Source organism: Salvelinus alpinus, chromosome 7 (genome assembly GCF_045679555.1).
Source record: "Salvelinus alpinus chromosome 7, SLU_Salpinus.1, whole genome shotgun sequence".
NCBI lineage: Eukaryota > Metazoa > Chordata > Actinopteri > Salmoniformes > Salmonidae > Salvelinus > Salvelinus alpinus.
In genome coordinates, this window is record NC_092092.1 from 1,445,069 (window position 1) to 1,465,952 (window position 20,884).

The 20,884-nt window shown below is 42.4% G+C and overlaps 1 protein-coding gene across 2 annotated transcripts in view; it reads right to left on the bottom strand.

The window, feature by feature from the left end:
- The window catches only part of parga (poly (ADP-ribose) glycohydrolase a), a 105,185-nt gene that overhangs the window by 46,258 nt on the left and 38,043 nt on the right, over nt 1–20,884 (bottom strand). For both annotated transcript variants that reach the window (XM_071408869.1, XM_071408868.1), the window contains one exon: nt 18,143–18,297. In XM_071408869.1, coding sequence (XP_071264970.1) covers nt 18,143–18,297 — 155 coding nt within the window. The remainder of the gene's footprint in view (nt 1–18,142; nt 18,298–20,884) is intronic.

Genomic DNA, 20,884 nt, shown 5'->3' on the forward strand with positions numbered 1-20,884 from the left:
TGAATACAACAGGTGTAGTAGACCTTACAGTTAAATGCTGAATACAACAGATGTAGACCTTACAGTGAAATGCCTACTTACAGGCTCTAACCAACAGTCCAAAAAAGGTATTAGGTGAACAATAGGTAGGTAAAGAAATAAAACAGTAAAAAGACAGGCTAGCGAGGCTACATACAGACACCGGTTAGTCAGGCTGATTGAGGTAGTATGTACATGTAGATATGGTTAAAGTGACCATGCATATATGATGAACAGAGTAGCAGTAGCGTAAAATAGGGGTTGGCCGGTAGCGGGACACAATGCAGAAAGCCCGGTTAGCCAATGTGCAGGAGCACTGATTGGTCGGGACAATTGAGGTAGTATGTACATGAATGTATAGTTAAAGTGACTATGCATATATGATTAACAGAGAGTAGCAGCAGCGTAAAAGAGGGGTTGGGGGGGCACACAATGCAAATAGTCCGGGTAGCCATTTGATTACCTGTTTAGGAGTCTTATGGCTTGGGGGTAAAAACTGTTGAGAAGCCTTTTTGTTCTAAACTTCTAAATTACCAAATCAATGAGATCTACTAACAATGCTCTTGTCTTGGACACAACACCACCATCAGTGGACGGTGTAGCGGTGTAGGCAGGGGTCCTTGGGTGATCATTATGGGTTTTCTCTGCCCTTATAGAGGTTGGGGGTTTACCTTCCACCAGGAATCTCCAGCCAAGGTTAATTAAGCCTTAGCTTGTTCCCAAGTGCCACTAGACTGATCACTGGTCTCAACCTTTTATACACATTCAACATTGCTTTTGTCTTGGACGTACCATCATCAATCAATCAATCAATCAAATGTATTTTATAAAACCCTTCTTACATTTATTTTATTTTATTTATTTAACCTTTATTTAACCAGGTAGGCAAATTGAGAACACGTTCTCATTTACAATTGCGACCTGGCCAAGATAAAGCAAAGCAGTTCGACACATACAACAACACATAGTTACACATGGAGTAAAACAAACATATAGTCAATAATACAGTGAAAAAAATAAGTCTATATACAATGTGAGCAAGTGAGGTGAGATAAGGGAGGTGAAGGCAAACAAATATATGTATAAATAAATAAAAATATAAAAAGGCCATGGAGGCGAAGTGAATACAACACAGCAAGTAAAATAAAACTAAAAACACTGGAATGGTTGGTTTGCAGTGGAAGAAAGCGCAAAGTAGAGACAGAAATAATGGGGTGCAAAGGAGCAAAATAAATAAATAAATAAATACAGTAGGTAAAGAGGTAGTTGTTTGGGCTAAATTATAGATGGGCTATGTACAGGTGCAGTAATCTATGAGCTGCTCTGACAGCTGGTGCTTAAAGCTAGTGAGGGAGATAAGTGTTTCCAGTTTCAGAGATTTTTGTAGTTCGTTCCAGTCATTGGCAGCAGAGAACTGGAAGGAGAGGCGTCCAAAGGAAGAATTGGTTTTGGGGGTGACTAGAGAGATATACCTGCTGGAGCGCGTGCTACAGGTAGGTGCTGCTATGGTGACCAGCGAGCTGAGATAAGGGGGGACTTTACCTAGCAGGGTCTTGTAGATGACCTGGAACCAGTGGGTTTGGCGACGAGTATGAAGCGAGGGCCAGCCAACGAGAGTGTACAGGTCGCAGTGGTGGGTAGTATATGGGGCTTTGGTGACAAAACGGATGGCACTGTGATAGACTGCATCCAATTTATTGAGTAGGGTTTTGGAGGCTATTTTGTAAATGACATCACCGAAGTCGAGGATTGGTAGGATGGTCAGTTTTACAAGGGTATGTTTGGCAGCATGAGAGAAGGATGCTTTGTTGCGGAATAGGAAGCCAATTCTAGATTTGACTTTGGATTGGAGATGTTTGATGTGAGTCTGGAAGGAGAGTTTACAGTCTAACCAGACACCTAGGTATTTGTAGTTGTCCACATATTCTAAGTCAGAGCCGTCCAGAGTAGTGATGTTGGACAGGCGGGCAGGTGCAGGCAGCGATCGGTTGAAGAGCATGCATTTAGTTTTACTTGTATTTAAGAGCAATTGGAGGCCACGGAAGGAGAGTTGTATGGCATTGAAGCTCGCCTGGAGGGTTGTTAACACAGTGTCAAAAGAAGGGCCAGAAGTATACAGAATAGTGTCGTCTGCGTAGAGGTGGATCAGAGAATCACCAGCAGCAAGAGCGACATCATTGATGTATACAGAGAAGAGAGTCGGTCCAAGAATTGAACCCTGTGGCACCCCCATAGAGACTGCCAGAGGCCCGGACAACAGACCCTCCGATTTGACACACTGAACTCGATCAGAGAAGTAGTTGGTGAACCAGGCGAGGCAATCATTAGAGAAACCAAGGCTGTCGAGTCTGCCGATGAGGATGTGGTGATTGACAGAGTCAAAAGCCTTGGCCAGGTCAATGAATACGGCTGCACAGTATTGTTTCCTATCGATGGCGGTTAAGATATCGTTTATGACCTTGAGCGTGGCTGAGGTGCACCCATGACCAGCTCTGAAACCAGATTGCATAGCGGAGAAGGTATGGTGGGATTCGAAATGGTCGGTAATCTGTTTGTTGACTTGGCTTTCGAAGACCTTAGAAAGGCAGGGTAGGATAGATATAGGTCTGTAGCTGTTAGGGTCAAGAGTGTCCCCCCCTTTGAAGAGGGGGATAACCGCAGCTGCTTTCCAATCTTTGGGAATCTCAGACGACACGAAAGAGAGGTTGAAGAGGCTAGTAATAGGGGTGGCCACAATTTCAGCAGATAGTTTTAGAAAGAAAGGGTCCAGATTATCTAGCACGGCTGATTTGTAAGGGTCCAGATTTTGCAGCTCTTTTAGAACATCAGCTGACTGTATTTGGGAGAAAGAGAAATGGGGAAGGCTTGGGCGAGTAGCAGAGGGGAGGGCAGTGCTGTTGTCCGGGGTAGGGGTAGCCAGGTGGAAAGCATGGCCAGCCGTAGAAAAATGCTTATTGAAATTCTCAATTATAGTGGATTTGTCGGTGGTGACAGTGTTTCCTATCTTCAGAGCGGTTGGAAGCTGGGAGGAGGTGTTCTTATTCTCCATGGACTTTACGGTGTCCCAGAACTTTTTTGAATTTGTGTTGCAGGAAGCAAATTTCTGCTTGAAAAAGCTAGCCTTGGCTGTTCTAACTGCCTGTGTATATTGGTTTCTGGCTTCCCTGAAAAGTTGCATATCACGGGGGCTGTTCGATGCTAATGCAGAACGCCATAGGATGTTTTTCTGTTGGTTAAGGGCAGTCAGGTCAGGAGAGAACCAAGGGCTATATCTGTTCCTGGTTCTAAATTTCTTGAATGGGGCATGCTTATTCAAGATGGTGAGGAAGGCATTTTTAAAAAATGTCCAGGCATCCTCTACTGACGGGATGAGATCAATATCCTTCCAGGATACCCCGGCCAGGTCGATTAGAAAGGCCTGCTCGCTGAAGTGTTTCAGGGAGCGTTTGACAGTGATGAGTGGAGGTCGTTTGACCGCTGACCCATTACGGATGCAGGCAATGAGGCAGTGATCGCTGAGATCTTGGTTGAAAACAGCAGAGGTGTATTTGGAGGGCAAGTTTGTTAGGATGATATCTATGAGGGTACCCGTGTTTACGGAATTGGGGTGGTACCTGGTAGGTTCATTGATAATTTGTGTGAGATTGAGGGCATCAAGCTTAGATTGTAGGGTGGCTGGGGTGTTGAGCATGTTCAAATTTAGGTCGCCTAGCAGCACGAGCTCTGAAGATAGATGGGGGGCAATCAGTTCACATATAGTGTCCAGAGCACAGCTGGGGGCAGAGGGTGGTCTATAGCAGGCGGCAACGGTGAGAGACTTGTTTTTAGAGAGGTGGATTTTTAAAAGTAGAAGTTCAAATTGTTTGGGAACAGACCTGGATAGTAAAACAGAACTCTGCAGGCAATCTTTGCAGTAGATTGCAACACCGCCCCCATTGGCCGTTCTATCTTGTCTGAAAATCTTGTAATTGGGGATGAAAATGTCTGAATTTTTGGTGGTCTTTCTAAGCCAGGATTCAGACACGGCTAAAACATCCGGGTTGGCAGAGTGTGCTAAAGCAGTGAACAAAACAAACTTAGGGAGGAGGCTTCTAATGTTAACATGCATGAAGCCAAGGCTATTACGGTTACAGAAGTCATCAAAAGAGAGCGCCTGGGGAATAGGAGTGGAGCTAGGTACTGCAGGGCCTGGATTCACCTCTACATCACCAGAGGAACAGAGGAGGAGTAGGATAAGGGTACGGCTAAAAGCTATGAGAATTGGTCGTCTAGAGCTACTAGAGCAGAGAGTAAAAGGAAGTTTCTGGGGGCGATAAAATAGCTTAAAGGAATAATGTACAGACAAAGGTATGGTAGGATGTGAATACAGTGGAGGTAAACCTAGGTATTGAGTGATGATGAGAGAGATATTGTCTCTAGAAACATCATTGAAACCAGGTGATGTCATCGCATATGTGGGTGGTGGAACTGAGAGGTTGGATATGGTATAGTGAGCAGGGCTAGAGTCTCTACAGTGAAATAAGCCAATAAACACTAACCAGAACAACAATGGACAAGGCATATTTACATTAAGGAGAGGCATGCTTAATCGAGTGATCAATAAGGGTCCAGTGAGTAGAGGTTGGTTGGGGTCACGGCGATCCAGACAGTAGGCCGGGTAGAGGCTATCGGTAGCAAGATAGCATAGGATGGAGGTCTAATTGTAGATACCTCGTGCGTTTCCGTCGGTAGGTTAGTGGGGTTCCGTGTGGTAGAGGGGATCAATCCAAATTGGCAAAATAGATATAGTGGCCCAAGAAAAAAAAAAAAATAATAATAATAATAGTCCGATATACTTATTCAGATAGCAGCCGATAAGACAGCTAACGATTAGCGGGCCCCAGGTGAGCGTTCAGGTAACGTCGGGACGGGGGTGCCAGTTGGATAACTCCCTCGGGCAGATAACGTCGGCAGTCAGTCGTGAAGGCCCGGTGGGGCTCCGTATCTGCAGCAACAACAACAAAAAAACAAAAAAACGGGTCCGGATAGGTGACTGTAGCCCAGGAATGGCTGATGGAGCTCCTCAGCTAGCTCCGGAATAAATTACGTTTGCTCCGGGATCGACGTAAGCCAATAGACACACGGTTTGCAGCTAGCTAGCTGCGAAATCAAGGAGCAAATGTCCAGTGCCTGCGGCTGAAATCCGGTGATGAAGTAGAAGAAAAAAAAATCCGGTGATGTGGTAGTGAAAAAGCAGTCCTATATGCTCTGGGTTGATATCGCGCTTGCAGACTGGCAGGTATTGGCCCGAGCTGAAGCTGGCTGGTGTCCGAGTTAAGGGTGAAGACCGCAGCAGTGGCTAACTGACTACTAGCTAGTAGCTAGTTATCTGGCTAGCTTCTGATTGGGGTTACGGTTCTAAAGTATAAAAGAAATAGCAGATCCGTACCACATTGGGTGAGGCGGAATGTATATTCAGTTCCTAAATGGAACTAAGTGAAATTAAAATATATACGAAATGCATACGAAAAAAAACGAGGACTATTTACACGGGACAAGACAAACACACGTCCGACTGCTACGCCATCTTGGAATCATCATCATTTGTTACATCAGCTGATGTCACAAAGTGCTGTACAGGAAACTCAGCCTAAAACCCCAAACAGCAAGCAATGCAGGTGTAGAAGCACGGTGGCTAGGAAAAACTCCCTAGAAAGGCCAGAACTTAGGAAGAAACCAGGCTATGAGGGGTGACCAGTCCTCTTCTGGCTGTGCCGGGTGGAGATTATAACATGGCCAAGATGTTCAAATCATCATCAGTGGTGTTGTGATGTATCCTAGGGTACACTGGGTGTTTACCCGCTCTACAGATGGGGGGGGGGGGGGGTTTTTCTCTACCCTCTCCCTCCCACAGGCAACTCAGACAAGGTTAATCAGCCTCAGCTTGTGTCCAAGTGCCACTAGACTGACCAGCTCAGCCAAACAGGATCTCTTTCACCGCTGCACAGTTACAGTCCATCTCGATGGTCTTTACTGTCATGCTTGTCCACCAACACATACCATCATCAGGGTTTCAGATCAATTCCAAATGCTTTTACTGTTAACTAGCTATGCTTCCATCTCAGATACAAAGTAGAGGACTTCCTGGTTTTCTTTTCATTCAGGAAATTATTATCCGACCGGCTGAATTAAATATTGAAGGGATGTAGTTACAGTCACTATACTCCTCCTGTATTTTAGTAAAGGGCTGTAGTTACTATAGTCCTCCTGTATTTTAGTAAAGTGCTGTAGTTACTATACTCCTCCTGTATTTTAGTAAAGGGCTGTAGTTACTATACTCCTCCTGTATTTTAGTAAAGGGCTGTAGTTACTATAATCCTCCTGTATTTTAGTAAAGGGCTGTAGTTACTATAATCCTCCTGTATTTTAGTAAAGGGCTGTAGTTACTATACTCCTCCTGTATTTTAGTAAAGGGCTGTAGTTACTATAATCCTTCTGTATTTTAGTAAAGGGCTGTAGTTACTATAATCCTCCTGTATTTTAGTAAAGGGCTGTAGTTACTATAATCCTCCTGTATTTTAGTAAAGGGCTGTAGTTACTATAATCCTCCTGTATTTTAGTAAAGGGCTGTAGTTACTATACTCCTCCTGTATTTTAGTAAAGGGCTGTAGTTACTATACTCCTCCTGTATTTTAGTAAAGGGCTGTAGTTACTATACTCCTCCTGTATTTTAGTAAAGGGCTGTAGTTACTATACTCCTCCTGTATTTTAGTAAAGGGCTGTAGTTACTATAATCCTCCTGTATTTTAGTAAAGGGCTGTAGTTACTATACTCCTCATGTATATTAGTAAAGGGCTGTAGTTACTATACTCCTCCTGTATTTTAGTAAAGGGCGGTAGTTACTATACTCCTCCTGTATTTTAGTAAAGGGCTGTAGTTACTATAATCCTCCTGTATATTAGTAAAGGGCTGTAGTTACTATACTCCTCCTGTATATTAGTAAAGGGCTGTAGTTACTATAATCCTCCTGTATTTTAGTAAAGGGCTGTAGTTACTATAATCCTCCTGTATTTTAGTAAAGGGCTGTAGTTACTATACTCCTCCTGTATTTTAGTAAAGGGCTGTAGTTACTATACTCCTCCTGTATTTTAGTAAAGGGCTGTAGTTACTATACTCCTCCTGTATTTTAGTAAAGGGCTGTAGTTACTATAATCCTCCTGTATATTAGTAAAGGGCTGTAGTTACTATACTCCTCCTGTATTTTAGTAAAGGGCTGTAGTTACTATAATCCTCCTGTATTTTAGTAAAGGGCTGTAGTTACTATAATCCTCCTGTATTTTAGTAAAGGGCTGTAGTTACTATAATCCTCCTGTATTTTAGTAAAGGGCTGTAGTTACTATAGTCCTCCTGTATTTTAGTAAAGGGCTGTAGTTACTATACTCCTCCTGTATTTTAGTAAAGGGCTGTAGTTACTATACTCCTCCTGTATTTTAGTAAAGGGCTGTAGTTACTATAATCCTCCTGTATTTTAGTAAAGGGCTGTAGTTACTATAATCCTCCTGTATTTTAGTAAAGGGCTGTAGTTACTATAGTCCTCCTGTATTTTAGTAAAGGGCTGTAGTCACTATAATCCTCCTGTATTTTAGTAAAGGGCTGTAGTTACTATACTCTTCCTGTATTTTAGTAAAGGGCTGTAGTTACTATAGTCCTCCTGTATTTTAGTAAAGGGCTGTAGTTACTATACTCTTCCTGTATTTTAGTAAAGGGCTGTAGTTACTATAATCCTCCTGTATTTTAGTAAAGGGCTGTACTTACTATACTCCTCCTGTATTTTAGTAAAGGGCTGTACTTACTATACTCCTCCTGTATTTTAGTAAAGGGCTGTAGTTACTATACTCCTCCTGTATTTTAGTAAAGGGCTGTAGTTACTATAATCCTCCTGTATTTTAGTAAAGGGCTGTAGTTACTATAATCCTCCTGTATATTAGTAAAGGGCTGTAGTTACTATACTCCTCCTGTATTTTAGTAAAGGGCTGTAGTTACTATACTCCTCCTGTATTTTAGTAAAGGGCTGTAGTTACTATACTCCTCCTGTATTTTAGTAAAGGGCTGTAGTTACTATACTCCTCCTGTATTTTAGTAAAGGGCTGTAGCTACTATACTCCTCCTGTATTTTAGTAAAGGGCTGTAGTTACTATAATCCTCCTGTATATTAGTAAAGGGCTGTAGTTACTATACTCCTCCTGTATTTTAGTAAAGGGCTGTAGTTACTATAATCCTCCTGTATTTTAGTAAAGGGCTGTAGTTACTATAATCCTCCTGTATTTTAGTAAAGGGCTGTAGTTACTATAATCCTCCTGTATTTTAGTAAAGGGCTGTAGTTACTATAGTCCTCCTGTATTTTAGTAAAGGGCTGTAGTTACTATAGTCCTCCTGTATTTTAGTAAAGGGCTGTAGTTACTATACTCCTCCTGTATTTTAGTAAAGGGCTGTAGTTACTATACTCCTCCTGTATTTTAGTAAAGGGCTGTAGTTACTATAATCCTCCTGTATTTTAGTAAAGGGCTGTAGTTACTATAATCCTCCTGTATTTTAGTAAAGGGCTGTAGTTACTATAGTCCTCCTGTATTTTAGTAAAGGGCTGTAGTCACTATAATCCTCCTGTATTTTAGTAAAGGGCTGTAGTTACTATACTCTTCCTGTATTTTAGTAAAGGGCTGTAGTTACTATAGTCCTCCTGTATTTTAGTAAAGGGCTGTAGTTACTATACTCTTCCTGTATTTTAGTAAAGGGCTGTAGTTACTATAATCCTCCTGTATTTTAGTAAAGGGCTGTACTTACTATACTCCTCCTGTATTTTAGTAAAGGGCTGTAGTTACTATACTCCTCCTGTATTTTAGTAAAGGGCTGTAGTTACTATACTCCTCCTGTATATTAGTAAAGGGCTGTAGTTACTATAATCCTCCTGTATTTTAGTAAAGGGCTGTAGTTACTATAATCCTCCTGTATATTAGTAAAGGGCTGTAGTTACTATACTCCTCCTGTATTTTAGTAAAGGGCTGTAGTTACTATAGTCCTCCTGTATTTTAGTAAAGGGCTGTAGTTACTATACTCCTCCTGTATTTTAGTAAAGGGCTGTAGTTACTATACTCCTCCTGTATTTTAGTAAAGGGCTGTAGTTACTATACTCCTCCTGTATTTTAGTAAAGGGCTGTAGTTACTATAGTCCTCCTGTATTTTAGTAAAGGGCTGTAGTTACTATACTCCTCCTGTATTTTAGTAAAGGGCTGTAGTTACTATACTCTTCCTGTATTTTAGTAAAGGGCTGTAGTTACTATACTCCTCCTGTATTTTAGTAAAGGGCTGTAGTTACTATAATCCTCCTGTATTTTAGTAAAGGGCTGTAGTTACTATACTCTTCCTGTATTTTAGTAAAGGGCTGTAGTTACTATACTCCTCCTGTATTTTAGTAAAGGGCTGTAGTTACTATAATCCTCCTGTATTTTAGTAAAGGGCTGTAGTTACTATACTCCTCCTGTATTTTAGTAAAGGGCTGTAGTTACTATAGTCCTCCTGTATTTTAGTAAAGGGCTGTAGTTACTATACTCCTCCTGTATTTTAGTAAAGGGCTGTAGTTACTATACTCTTCCTGTATTTTAGTAAAGGGCTGTAGTTACTATACTCCTCCTGTATTTTAGTAAAGGGCTGTAGTTACTATAATCCTCCTGTATTTTAGTAAAGGGCTGTAGTTACTATACTCTTCCTGTATTTTAGTAAAGGGCTGTAGTTACTATACTCCTCCTGTATTTTAGTAAAGGGCTGTAGTTACTATAATCCTCCTGTATTTTAGTAAAGGGCTGTAGTTACTATACTCCTCCTGTATTTTAGTAAAGGGCTGTAGTTACTATACTCCTCCTGTATTTTAGTAAAGGGCTGTAGTTACTATAGTCCTCCTGTATTTTAGTAAAGGGCTGTAGTTACTATAATCCTCCTGTATTTTAGTAAAGGGCTGTAGTTACTATACTCCTCCTGTATTTTAGTAAAGGGCTGTAGTTACTATACTCTTCCTGTATTTTAGTAAAGGGCTGTAGTTACTATACTCCTCCTGTATTTTAGTAAAGGGCTGTAGTTACTATACTCCTCCTGTATTTTAGTAAAGGGCTGTAGTTACTATACTCCTCCTGTATATTAGTAAAGGGCTGTAGTTACTATAGTCCTCCTGTATTTTAGTAAAGGGCTGTAGTTACTATACTCCTCCTGTATTTTAGTAAAGGGCTGTAGTTACTAGTCCTCCTGTATTTTAGTAAAGGGCTGTAGTTACTATAATCCTCCTGTATTTTAGTAAAGGGCTGTAGTTACTATACTCCTCCTGTATTTTAGTAAAGGGCTGTAGTTACTATACTCTTCCTGTATTTTAGTAAAGGGCTGTAGTTACTATACTCCTCCTGTATTTTAGTAAAGGGCTGTAGTTACTATACTCCTCCTGTATTTTAGTAAAGGGCTGTAGTTACTATACTCCTCCTGTATATTAGTAAAGGGCTGTAGTTACTATAGTCCTCCTGTATTTTAGTAAAGGGCTGTAGTTACTATAATCCTCCTGTATTTTAGTAAAGGGCTGTAGTTACTATACTCCTCCTGTATTTTAGTAAAGGGCTGTAGTTACTATAGTCCTCCTGTATATTAGTAAAGGGCTGTAGTTACTATAGTCCTCCTGTATTTTAGTAAAGGGCTGTAGTTACTATACTCCTCCTGTATATTAGTAAAGGGCTGTAGTTACAGATGGCCATCTGAGACAATGTTAATCTCATTCCCTTCTCCATTTAGATAATCACACTGTCTGTGTCCCAAATGGTTCCCTATTCCCTTTAGGGCTCTGGTTAAACGTAGTGCACTATAAAAGGGTACGGGGGGGGGTACCATTTGGAATGCAAAAAAAGTGTGATGCCGACAGAGATGGGTAGTGTGTACAGAGCAGCAGCTCCAGTCTTCTCGGTTCAGGAATTACGGAGCGAGAGGCGCTAGTATTACATTACATTAATCCTATAAAGTCACCGTTAGAAGTAAAAGCTCCTCTATTAGGGAGTAAAAACCGCACCACCACTGCAACAACAATTCTGTTATCAGATCTTCTCCAAGGACAGACCTCTGGGGGTTGGGTTTGAAATGGGGACAGACCTCTGGGGGTTGGGTTTGAAATGGGGACAGACCTCTGGGGGTTGGGTTTGAAACCGGGACAGACCTCTGGGGTTGGGTTTGAAACCGGGACAGACCTCTGGGGTTGGGTTTGAAACCGGGACAGACATCTGGGGGTTGGGTTTGAATCAACTTCATTAATCCCCCATGGGGAAATTGGATTTGGCACCAGCAGGACACAAACTGCAACCACATAAAGGTTTGGACAACTAATTATTCCAGGGTTTTTCTTTATTTTTACTATTTTCTGCATTGTAGAATAATAGTGAAGACATCATGTAGTAACCAAAAAAAAGTGTTAAACAAATCAAAATATATTATATTTGAGATTCTCCAGCGTTGCACACACTTGGGATTCTCTCAACCAGCTTCACCTGGAATGCTATTCCAACAGTCTTGAAGGAGTTCCCACATATGCTGAGCACTTGTTGGCTTGGCTGCTTTTCCTTCACTCCGCGGTCCAACTCATCCCAAACCATCTCAATTGGGTTGAGGTCGGGTGACTGTTGAGGCCAGGTTATCTGATGCAGAACTCCATCACTCTCCTTCTTGGTCAAATAGCCCTTACACAGCCTGGAGGTGTGTTGGGTCATTGTCCCCAGCAAAGCAACCCCACACCTCCTCCTCCATGCTTCACGTTGGAAACAACACATGCAGAGATCATCCGTTCACCTTCTCTGCATCTCACAAAGACACAGCTGTTGCAACCTAAAATCTTGTGTTTCTTGGCCAAAGCAAGGCTCTTCTTATTATTGGTGTCCTTTAGTAGTGGTTTCTTTGCAGCAATTCTACCATGAAGGCCGGATTCACGCAGTCTCCTCTGAACAGTTGATGTTGAGATGTGTCTGTTACTTGAACTCTGAAGCATTTATTTGGGCTGACATTTCTGAGGGGCAGTTAACTCTAATGAACTTCCGTTCCTGTGGCGGTCCTCATGAGAGCCAGTTTCATCATAGCGCTTGATGGTTTTTGCGACTGCACTTGAAGAAACTGTCAAAGTTCTTGAAATGTTCTGGATTTACTGACAATGGCTTAAAGGAATAATGGACTGTCGTTTGTCTTTGCTTATTTGAGGTGTTCTTGCCATAATAGGGCTATCTTCTGTTTACCAACCCTACCGTGTCACAACACAACTGATTGGCTCAAATGCATTAAGAAAGAAAGAAATTCCACAAATTAACAAGGCGCACCTGTTATTTGAAATGCATTCCAGGTGACTACCTCATTAAGCTGGTTGAGATAATGCCAAGAATGTGCAAAGCTGTCATCAAGGCAAAGGGTGGCTACTTTGAAGAATCTAAAATCTCTTGATTTATTTAACACTTTTTTGGTTACTACATAATTTCATGTGTGATATTTCATAGTTTTGATGTCTTCACTATTATTCTACAATGTAGAAAACAGTTAAAAAAAAAATAATAATAATGAGTAGGTGTCCAAACCTTTGACTGGTACTGTACCTCAGACCACAGAGAACTGATGGAAAGCCACATTTTAAATGTTTAACTGGTAATGTATAGTGGTCATTCCAACACAAGTTTGAGAAGCAATGGAATCTCATAGGTCATATCAGATTATGTGGACTGTCCACTAGAATGACCAATGACCATGGCAGTTATGGTCAGAACATGTCAAATCCCAAGACGATATGGAATGGCCACCAGGACTATTTACCTTCTAGGGGACATTCATTTCTGCAGACATTTTGTGGTACCCTTCCCCAGGCTCCCGAGTGGAGCAGCGGTCTAAGGCACTGCATCTCAGTGTAAGAGGCGTCACTACAGTCCCTGGTTCGAATCCAGGCTGTATCACAGCCGTCCTTGATTGGGAGTCCCATAGGGCAGCGCACAATTGGCCCAGTGTTGTCCAGGTTTGGCCGGGGTAGGCCGTCATTGTAAATAAGAATTTATTCTTAACTGAACTGCCTAGTTAAATAAATAAAAATATCTGTGCCTCGAAACAATCCTGTCTCGGAGCTGTACGGACAATTTTTTCGATTAACCTGTACCCCCCCAGATAACCCTGTACCCCCGCACATTGACTCGGTATCGGTAGCCCATGTATATAGCCTCGTTATTGTATATTTCTTGTGTTACTTTTTGATATAATTTTTTATTGTTTATTTAGTAAATATATTCTTAACTCTATTTCTTGAACTGCATTGTTGGTTAAGGGCTTGTAAGTAAGCATTTCACTAAGGTCTACACCTGTTGTATTCAGCATTTCACTAAGGTCTACACCTGTTGTATTCAGCATTTCACTAAGTTCTACACCTGTTGTATTCAGCATTTCACTAAGGTCTACACCTGTTGTATTCAGCATTTCACTAAGTTCTACACCTGTTGTATTCAGCATTTCACTAAGGTCTACACCTGTTGTATTCGGCGCATGTGACAAATACAATTTGATTTGAAATGTTGGTAACACAGTATAATGCTGGCATACAGAGCTTTCGGAAAGTATTCGGACCCCTTGACTTTTTAGACATTTTGTTACGTTACAGCTTTATTCTAAAATGGATGAAATAGTTTTTCTCCCTCCAATCTACACACAATACCCCATCATTTTCAAATGCTTTTGCTGTTAGGTAGCTAAGCTTCTATCTCAGAACCAAAGTAGAGGACTTGCTGGTTTTGTTGTCCTTCAGGAAATCCTTATCCAACCGGCTGAATGAAATACTAAATGTTGATGTTGTTACTAGACTAAATACTAGATGTTGTTACAGTCACTATACTGATGATTACTAAAGGGCTGTTGTTACAGGTTGTCCTTAGCAAATTTATGGAAAAATAAATAATGAAATATCACATTTACATCAGTATTCCAACCCTTTACTCAGTACTTTGTTGAAAGTAGCGATTACAGCCTTGAGTCTCCTTGGGTAGGACGCTACAATCTTGGCACACCTGTATTTGGGGAGTTTCTCCCATTTCTTCTCTGCAGATCCTCTCAAGCTCTGTCAGGTTAGATGGGGAGCATCTATTTTCAGGTCTCTCCAGAGATGTTCGATCGGGTTCAAGTCCGGGCTCTGGCTGGGCCACTCAAGGACATTCAGAGACTTGTCCCGAAGCCACTCCTGCTTTGTCTTAGCTGTGTGCTTAGGGTCATCGTCCTGTTGGAAGGTGAACCTTCACCCTAGTCTCAGGTCCCGAGCGCTCTGGAGCAGGTTTTCATCAAGGAGCTCTCTGTACTTTGCTCCGTTCATCTTTCCCTCAACCCCGACTAGTCTCCCAGTCCCTGCCGCTGAAAAACATCCCCACAGCATGATGCTGCCACCACCATGTTTCACCGTAGGGATGGTGCCAGGTTTCCTCCAGATGTTTGGCATTCAGGCCAAAGACTTCAATCTTGGTTTCATTAGACCAGAGAATCTTGTTTCTCATGGTCTGAGAGTCCTTTAGGTGCCTTTTGGCAAACTCCAAGCGGGCCGTCATGTGACTTTTACTGAGGAATGGCTTCCGTCGACCTCATGGCTTGGTTTATGCACATGCACTGTCAACTGTAAGACCTTTATATAGACAGGGGTCTGCATACTTTCCGAATGCACTGTCCGAATGCAGAGCAGTGTTCAGGTAACTAATGCTTGCCTCACTGAGTCAAGACTATTGAGTGCGAGTGAACAAGGAAGTAAGAGATATCATGTCTTTTACCTTCGACCACCTTAAGGTGACCCTGTAGAATAACCGGACCTGTCTGCTACATCATGTATAATTTGGCTCATAAATCAAAATGGTGGTACAGTCCTGTACATGAGGCATTTGCCAGACACAGAGGAAGTGAAGTGCAGTTGAGACCAGTTAGTTAGATCAAGATAAAGTCTGAGTGCCAGAGAGTCTGCTGTGAGGACAAAGTTCTGTCAAATCCCAAAGGATCCTTTACTGTCACCAAACAGACCCTCAGAACGGTCCAGTTTCGTAGGCTGAATGCCAACTCATTTTGTCATTGTCACGTTTGTTTGTACAGTCCATGGTGTTATACTACAACGAAGGTTCAATGAGTTAGCCAGCTAACTTGAGTAAACAACCCAAAATAACTAGTGCACAAAGACCTTGTGTTTTGGGTTGTTGAGACAATTAGACCAAGTCCATTTCAACCTCATATTTCAACAACAAAACATTTTTTTAAATGTTATTTCTGAACATTTAGGCAAGTTAGCTGGCTAACTCATTGGTTCATATTCTCCCCTCTAGGGAGACATTACTGTTACCTGGTGTCTGGTTCCCATGTTGATCCTGTGAAATAGATTTGCTACATGGTAACACTGACCTGACACAGAAAGAATCTTATGTGTCGAAAGACAATAACCCTCTCTCATAGACTCTAGCCCTAAAAAAACACATTCAATAACAGCCATACAATGTTGATACGAGTCAAATTGAATCGAAATGGTCTGCACAATTATGGAAATGTGATCCGGTAATTAAATAAAGATACGCCGAACAGTGGCTCTTAAAAGATGTGCTCATTTGAATTTATGCTGGACTGTTGTGTGTTCAATTGTGGTAGTTGGATAAAAGGCATGCCAGAGCTGTAATTGAGGGAGCCAGACTGATCCTTATTAAATTATTTTTTACAATGGTAAGGTATTAGTGTTCAATGTGCACCACAATGAGCAGGTAGCCTTGTGGTTAGAGCAGGTAGCCTAGTGGTTAGAGACAGGTAGCCTAGTGGTTAGAGACAGGTAGCCTAGCGGTTAGAGACAGGTAGCCTAGCGGTTAGAGACAGGTAGCCTAGCGGTTAGAGACAGGTAGCCTAGCGGTTAGAGACAGGTAGCCTAGCGGTTAGAGACAGGTAGCCTAGCGGTTAGAGACAGGTAGCCTAGCGGTTAGAGACAGGTAGCCTAGCGGTTAGAGACAGGTTGCCTAGCGGTTAGAGACAGGTAGCCTAGCGGTTAGAGACAGGTAGCCTAGCGGTTAGAGACAGGTAGCCTAGCGGTTAGAGACAGGTAGCCTAGCGGTTAGAGACAGGTAGCCTAGCGGTTAGAGACAGGTAGCCTAGCGGTTAGAGACAGGTAGCCTAGCGGTTAGAGACAGGTAGCCTAGCGGTTAGAGACAGGTAGCCTAGCGGTTAGAGACAGGTAGCCTAGCGGTTAGAGACAGGTAGCCTAGCGGTTAGAGACAGGTAGCCTAGCGGTTAGAGACAGGTAGCCTAGCGGTTAGAGACAGGTTGCCTAGCGGTTAGAGACAGGTTGCCTAGCGGTTAGAGACAGGTTGCCTAGCGGTTAGAGAAAGGTAGCCTAGCGGTTAGAGACAGGTAGCCTAGCGGTTAGAGACAGGTAGCCTAGCGGTTAGAGACATGTAGCCTAGCGGTTAGAGACATGTAGCCTAGCGGTTAGATACATGTAGCCTAGCGGTTAGATACATGTGGCCTAGCGGTTAGAGACAGGTAGCCTAGCGGTTAGAGACAGGTAGCCTAGCGGTTAGAGACAGGTAGCCTAGCGGTTAGAGACAGGTAGCCTAGCGGTTAGAGACAGGTAGCCTAGCGGTTAGAGACAGGTAGCCTAGCGGTTAGAGACAGGTAGCCTAGCGGTTAGAGACAGGTAGCCTAGCGGTTAGAGACAGGTAGCCTAGTGGTTAGAGACAGGTAGCCTAGTGGTTAGAGACAGGTAGCCTAGTGGTTAGAGACAGGTAGCCTAGTGGTTAGAGCAGGTAGCCAAGTGGTTAGAGACAGGTAGCCTAGTGGTTAGAGACAGGTAGCCTAGTGGTTAGAGACAGGTAGCCTAGTGGTTAGAGACAGGTAGCCTAGCGGTTAGAGACAGGTAGCCTAGCGGTTAGAGACAGGTAGCCTAGTGGTTAGAGACAGGTAGCCTAGTGGTTAGAGACAGGTAGCCTAGTGGTTAGAGACAGGTAGCCTAGTGGTTAGAGACAGGTAGCCTAGTGGTTAGAGACAGGTAGCCTAGTGGTTAGAGACAGGTAGCCTAGTGGTTAGAGCAGGTAGCCAAGTGGTTAGAGACAGGTAGCCTAGTGGTTAGAGACAGGTAGCCTAGTGGTTAGAGACAGGTAGCCTAGTGGTTAGAGCGTTGGGCCAGTAACCGAAAGGTTGCTTGATCAAATCCCTGAGTTGACAAGGTAAAAATCTGTCTTTCTGCCCCTGAAAAAGGCACTGTTCCTAGGCCGTCATTGTAAATAAGAATTTGTTCTTAACTGACTTGCCTAGTTAAATAAAATAATGTGTGGTTAGACATGGAAGTAGTACATAGTGGATACTAGGCCTATATTTACAACAACAACACATTGAAGCGTGACTGAAACTTTGACGTTGGACTGCTTTCAGACAACTATGAAGAGATATACTGAACAACTACCTCAGAGAGATTACAGAAGACAAAGTGATGAGTGAAGAAAGCATTTGTCAGTAGTCTAGTGCCCCCTTATGGAAATGGGACTAGTTTCAGACTTCCTTGTCTATCGGGATGTCAACCCGTCTACAAACATCAACGTCCATGTTCTAGGAACATAGACATATTTTAGCAGACGCAAACAGTACCACTTACAGTAAGTGCATAAATTTTCCACCGTGGAAACCAGAACTGTGAATTTGCACTTCGTTGACCTGTCAGAGAGGTATTCTATTGGCCGTTGCCTCTGATGTCAAAAGATGATGTCAATAGATACACCTTTCAGTATCCTAATGTAAAAATATGACGAGTACTAAACCAACTGAGTGGTTCTCCGTAGCTCAGTTGGTTTAACATGATGATTGCAACGCCAAGATGGTGGGTTTGATCCTTGGATCAACAGTACATAAAACGTACGCACAATGTAAGTCGCTTTGGATAAAAGTGTCTTCTAAATGGCATTTATCATATATATGAACTATTTTACAAAAATGTGCCTCCTTTGTGATCAAAGAGGACGGAGGGTAAACTTACACCTTTCTGCAGAAGTTGATGTCAGGGTAATATCCTAATGTAATATGACAATATGACTACATGAAACATAGTAAGTAGTACCTGTAGAAGTTGATGTCAGGGTAGTTGAAGTATTCTGACTTCCTGGAGTTGCGTCGGGGGAAGGTACAGAAGAAGGCGTTGGCCAATAGAGAAGCCACCTGCACCTGAGACAGGGTGATGGAGTGGTTCATCCCTTCCTTCAGCAGAGGGATGGGCTGGGGAAAAGACAAAAAAGATTTATTGACTTGCATTTAAGTAATTTAACAGACGCTCTCGTCCAGAGAGACTTACAGTTGCTTGATTTCTTAGTGGAGTAAACGTGGAGTAGTGGAGTAAACGTGGAGTAGTGGAGTAAATGTGGAGTAGTGGAGTAAACGTGGATTAGTGGAGTAAATGTGGAGTAACCGTGGAGTAGTGGAGTAGATGTGGAGTAGTGGAGTAAACGTGGAGTAAATGTGGAGTAGTGGAGTAAACGTGGAGTAAATGTGAAGTAAATGTGGAGTAACCGTGGAGTAGTGGAGTAAACGTGGAGTAAATGTGGAGTAAATGTGGAGTAAATGTGGAGTAAATATGGAGTAGTGGAGTAAACGTGGGGTAGTGGAGTAAACGTAGAGTAGTGGAGTAAATGTGGAGTAGTGGAGTAAATGTGGAGTAAACGTGGAGTAGTGGAGTAAATGTGGAGTAGTGGAGTAAATGTGGAGTAGTGGAGTACACGTCGAGTAGTGGAGTAAACGTTGAGTAGTGTAGTAAATGTGTAGTAAACGTGTAGTAAACGTGGAGTAGTGGAGTAAACGTGGAGCAGTGGAGTAAACGTGGAGTAGTGGAGTAAACGTGGAGTAGTGGAGTAAACGTGGAGTAGAGGAGTAAACGTGGAGTAGTGGAGTAAATGTGGAGTAAACGTTGAGTAGTGGAGTAAACGTAGAGTAAATGTGGAGGAAACGTCGAGTAGTGGAGTAAAGGAGTAAATGTGGTGTAAATGTGGAGTATTGCAGTAAATGTGGAGTAAAATAGCAGTAGTGGAGTAAACGGCCAAAGCGGTGATTGAAGGTCAACATAATCATTTTGGCCATTTAAAGCCCTAGTCTGTGAATCCAAAAACACCAGGGTTCCTGTCTGTTCCTAAAACAAGGTGATTGATTGGTTCATTGTGAGCAGGATAGACTTGGGAAAAGACAAAGGTGCGTATGAAATGGCATCCTATGGCTTTGGTCAACAGTAGTGCACTATATAGGGCTCTGGTCAACAGTAGTGCACTATATAGGGCTCTGGTCAACAGCAGTGCACTATATAGGGCTCTGGTCAACAGTAGTGCACTATATAGGGCTCTGGTCAACAGTAGTGCACTATATAGGGCTCTGGTCAACAGTAGTGCACTATATAGGGCAGTGTTTCCCAACTCCAGTCCTCCAGTACTCTCAAACAGCACACATTTTATTGTAGCTCCGGACAAACTCAGTTAGTTGACAAGTTGAATCAGGTGTGTTTGTCTGGGGCTACAATACAATGTGTGCTGGTTGGGAAACACTCTGATATTTAAAATAGGGTGCCATTTTGGAAGCAGACAAGGCGTTGATTAAGGGAGGTCAAAATAATTAGTTTGGTCATTTAAAACAAGGCAGCTGAATGATATTAAGTAAATGAACAAAGAGTAATTTAGGCACTACTCGTGGGATGTTCAAATCAACCAGCATAGCCTTAATCACAGTCGAGGGTCATCTATAATCTATTTAACTCAAGTAGGGCTAAATTACTCATCCGGATTGAGGGTTAGCAAATACACAATGTCTTTAACGTAAGTGGTAGTCATTTTTTGGCATAAAATGTAAGTGAAAAAGAGCACAGTGGAAGGAGACTAATGTAGAATAGACGATACACACACCAGAGCAGATTTGTCCTAATCGGCACAAAACCTGCTACAAAGGCACCATGACGACAGAGAACAAATCCTTTCCACAAAATAGTGGTTAAGGAAAAATGATGAAGGTAGTTTTTTGGGGTCCTTGTTCAAATCAAGAGAATTACAAGTGACTCTTTGCACACCGTCATGACTTGCTGACACATTCGATACATAAATCAGAGAGCTAGATCGGCGCTAGTTCCCAATTTGGTGTTAGTCAGAGAGAGGAGGAATGTAATGGGGACTGAGACGATTCGGCCTTCCATTAATCTCTGGTCCAGGCTCCAGCAGCAGCACCTCACAGAAAACCAATAGATCTCAAGAGGCTCAATCCATCTCAGACTAACTGACTCTTTATATGGCCAAGTTAGCTCTAATCTGGGGGGCTCAGAATCGGGCTTGTGCTGTAGAATCTAGTTGTCCTATGCAAAATACACATGGTCTTTCTATTTCTGGGGAGGTTCACTGATGCTCCTTTCAGGGAATGGTCTTTAACATTTGAACATGTAGCCTAAGGCTTGTGAGGTGTATATACCGTATACCGAGGTATTTGGGGAAAAAGCCACATGCCGGTTTTTCCCCAATAGCATCAATACAGTTGAAACTATTTATTGAAAGTTGATTTTTTTTTTAAAATACATTTGAATATTTGTAGCAACTTAAAGTAAATCCCTGCAGTCAACTTGTGCAATACCGTTAGGAGATAAAAGCAGATTGCATTCTTCATTTCACCTGTCACATTACTGTTCATTATGAACGTTACAGGTAGTCCCCCCAGTCACATGTCACATGGTGTTTGTTTACAAGCACACAACGACGAGAGACCAGAGCCTTGTTGTGCAGCATGCTCCAGGTGATCTAGTTACAGGAGGGAATTCACAACTAAAATGTTTGCCCGTTGGATA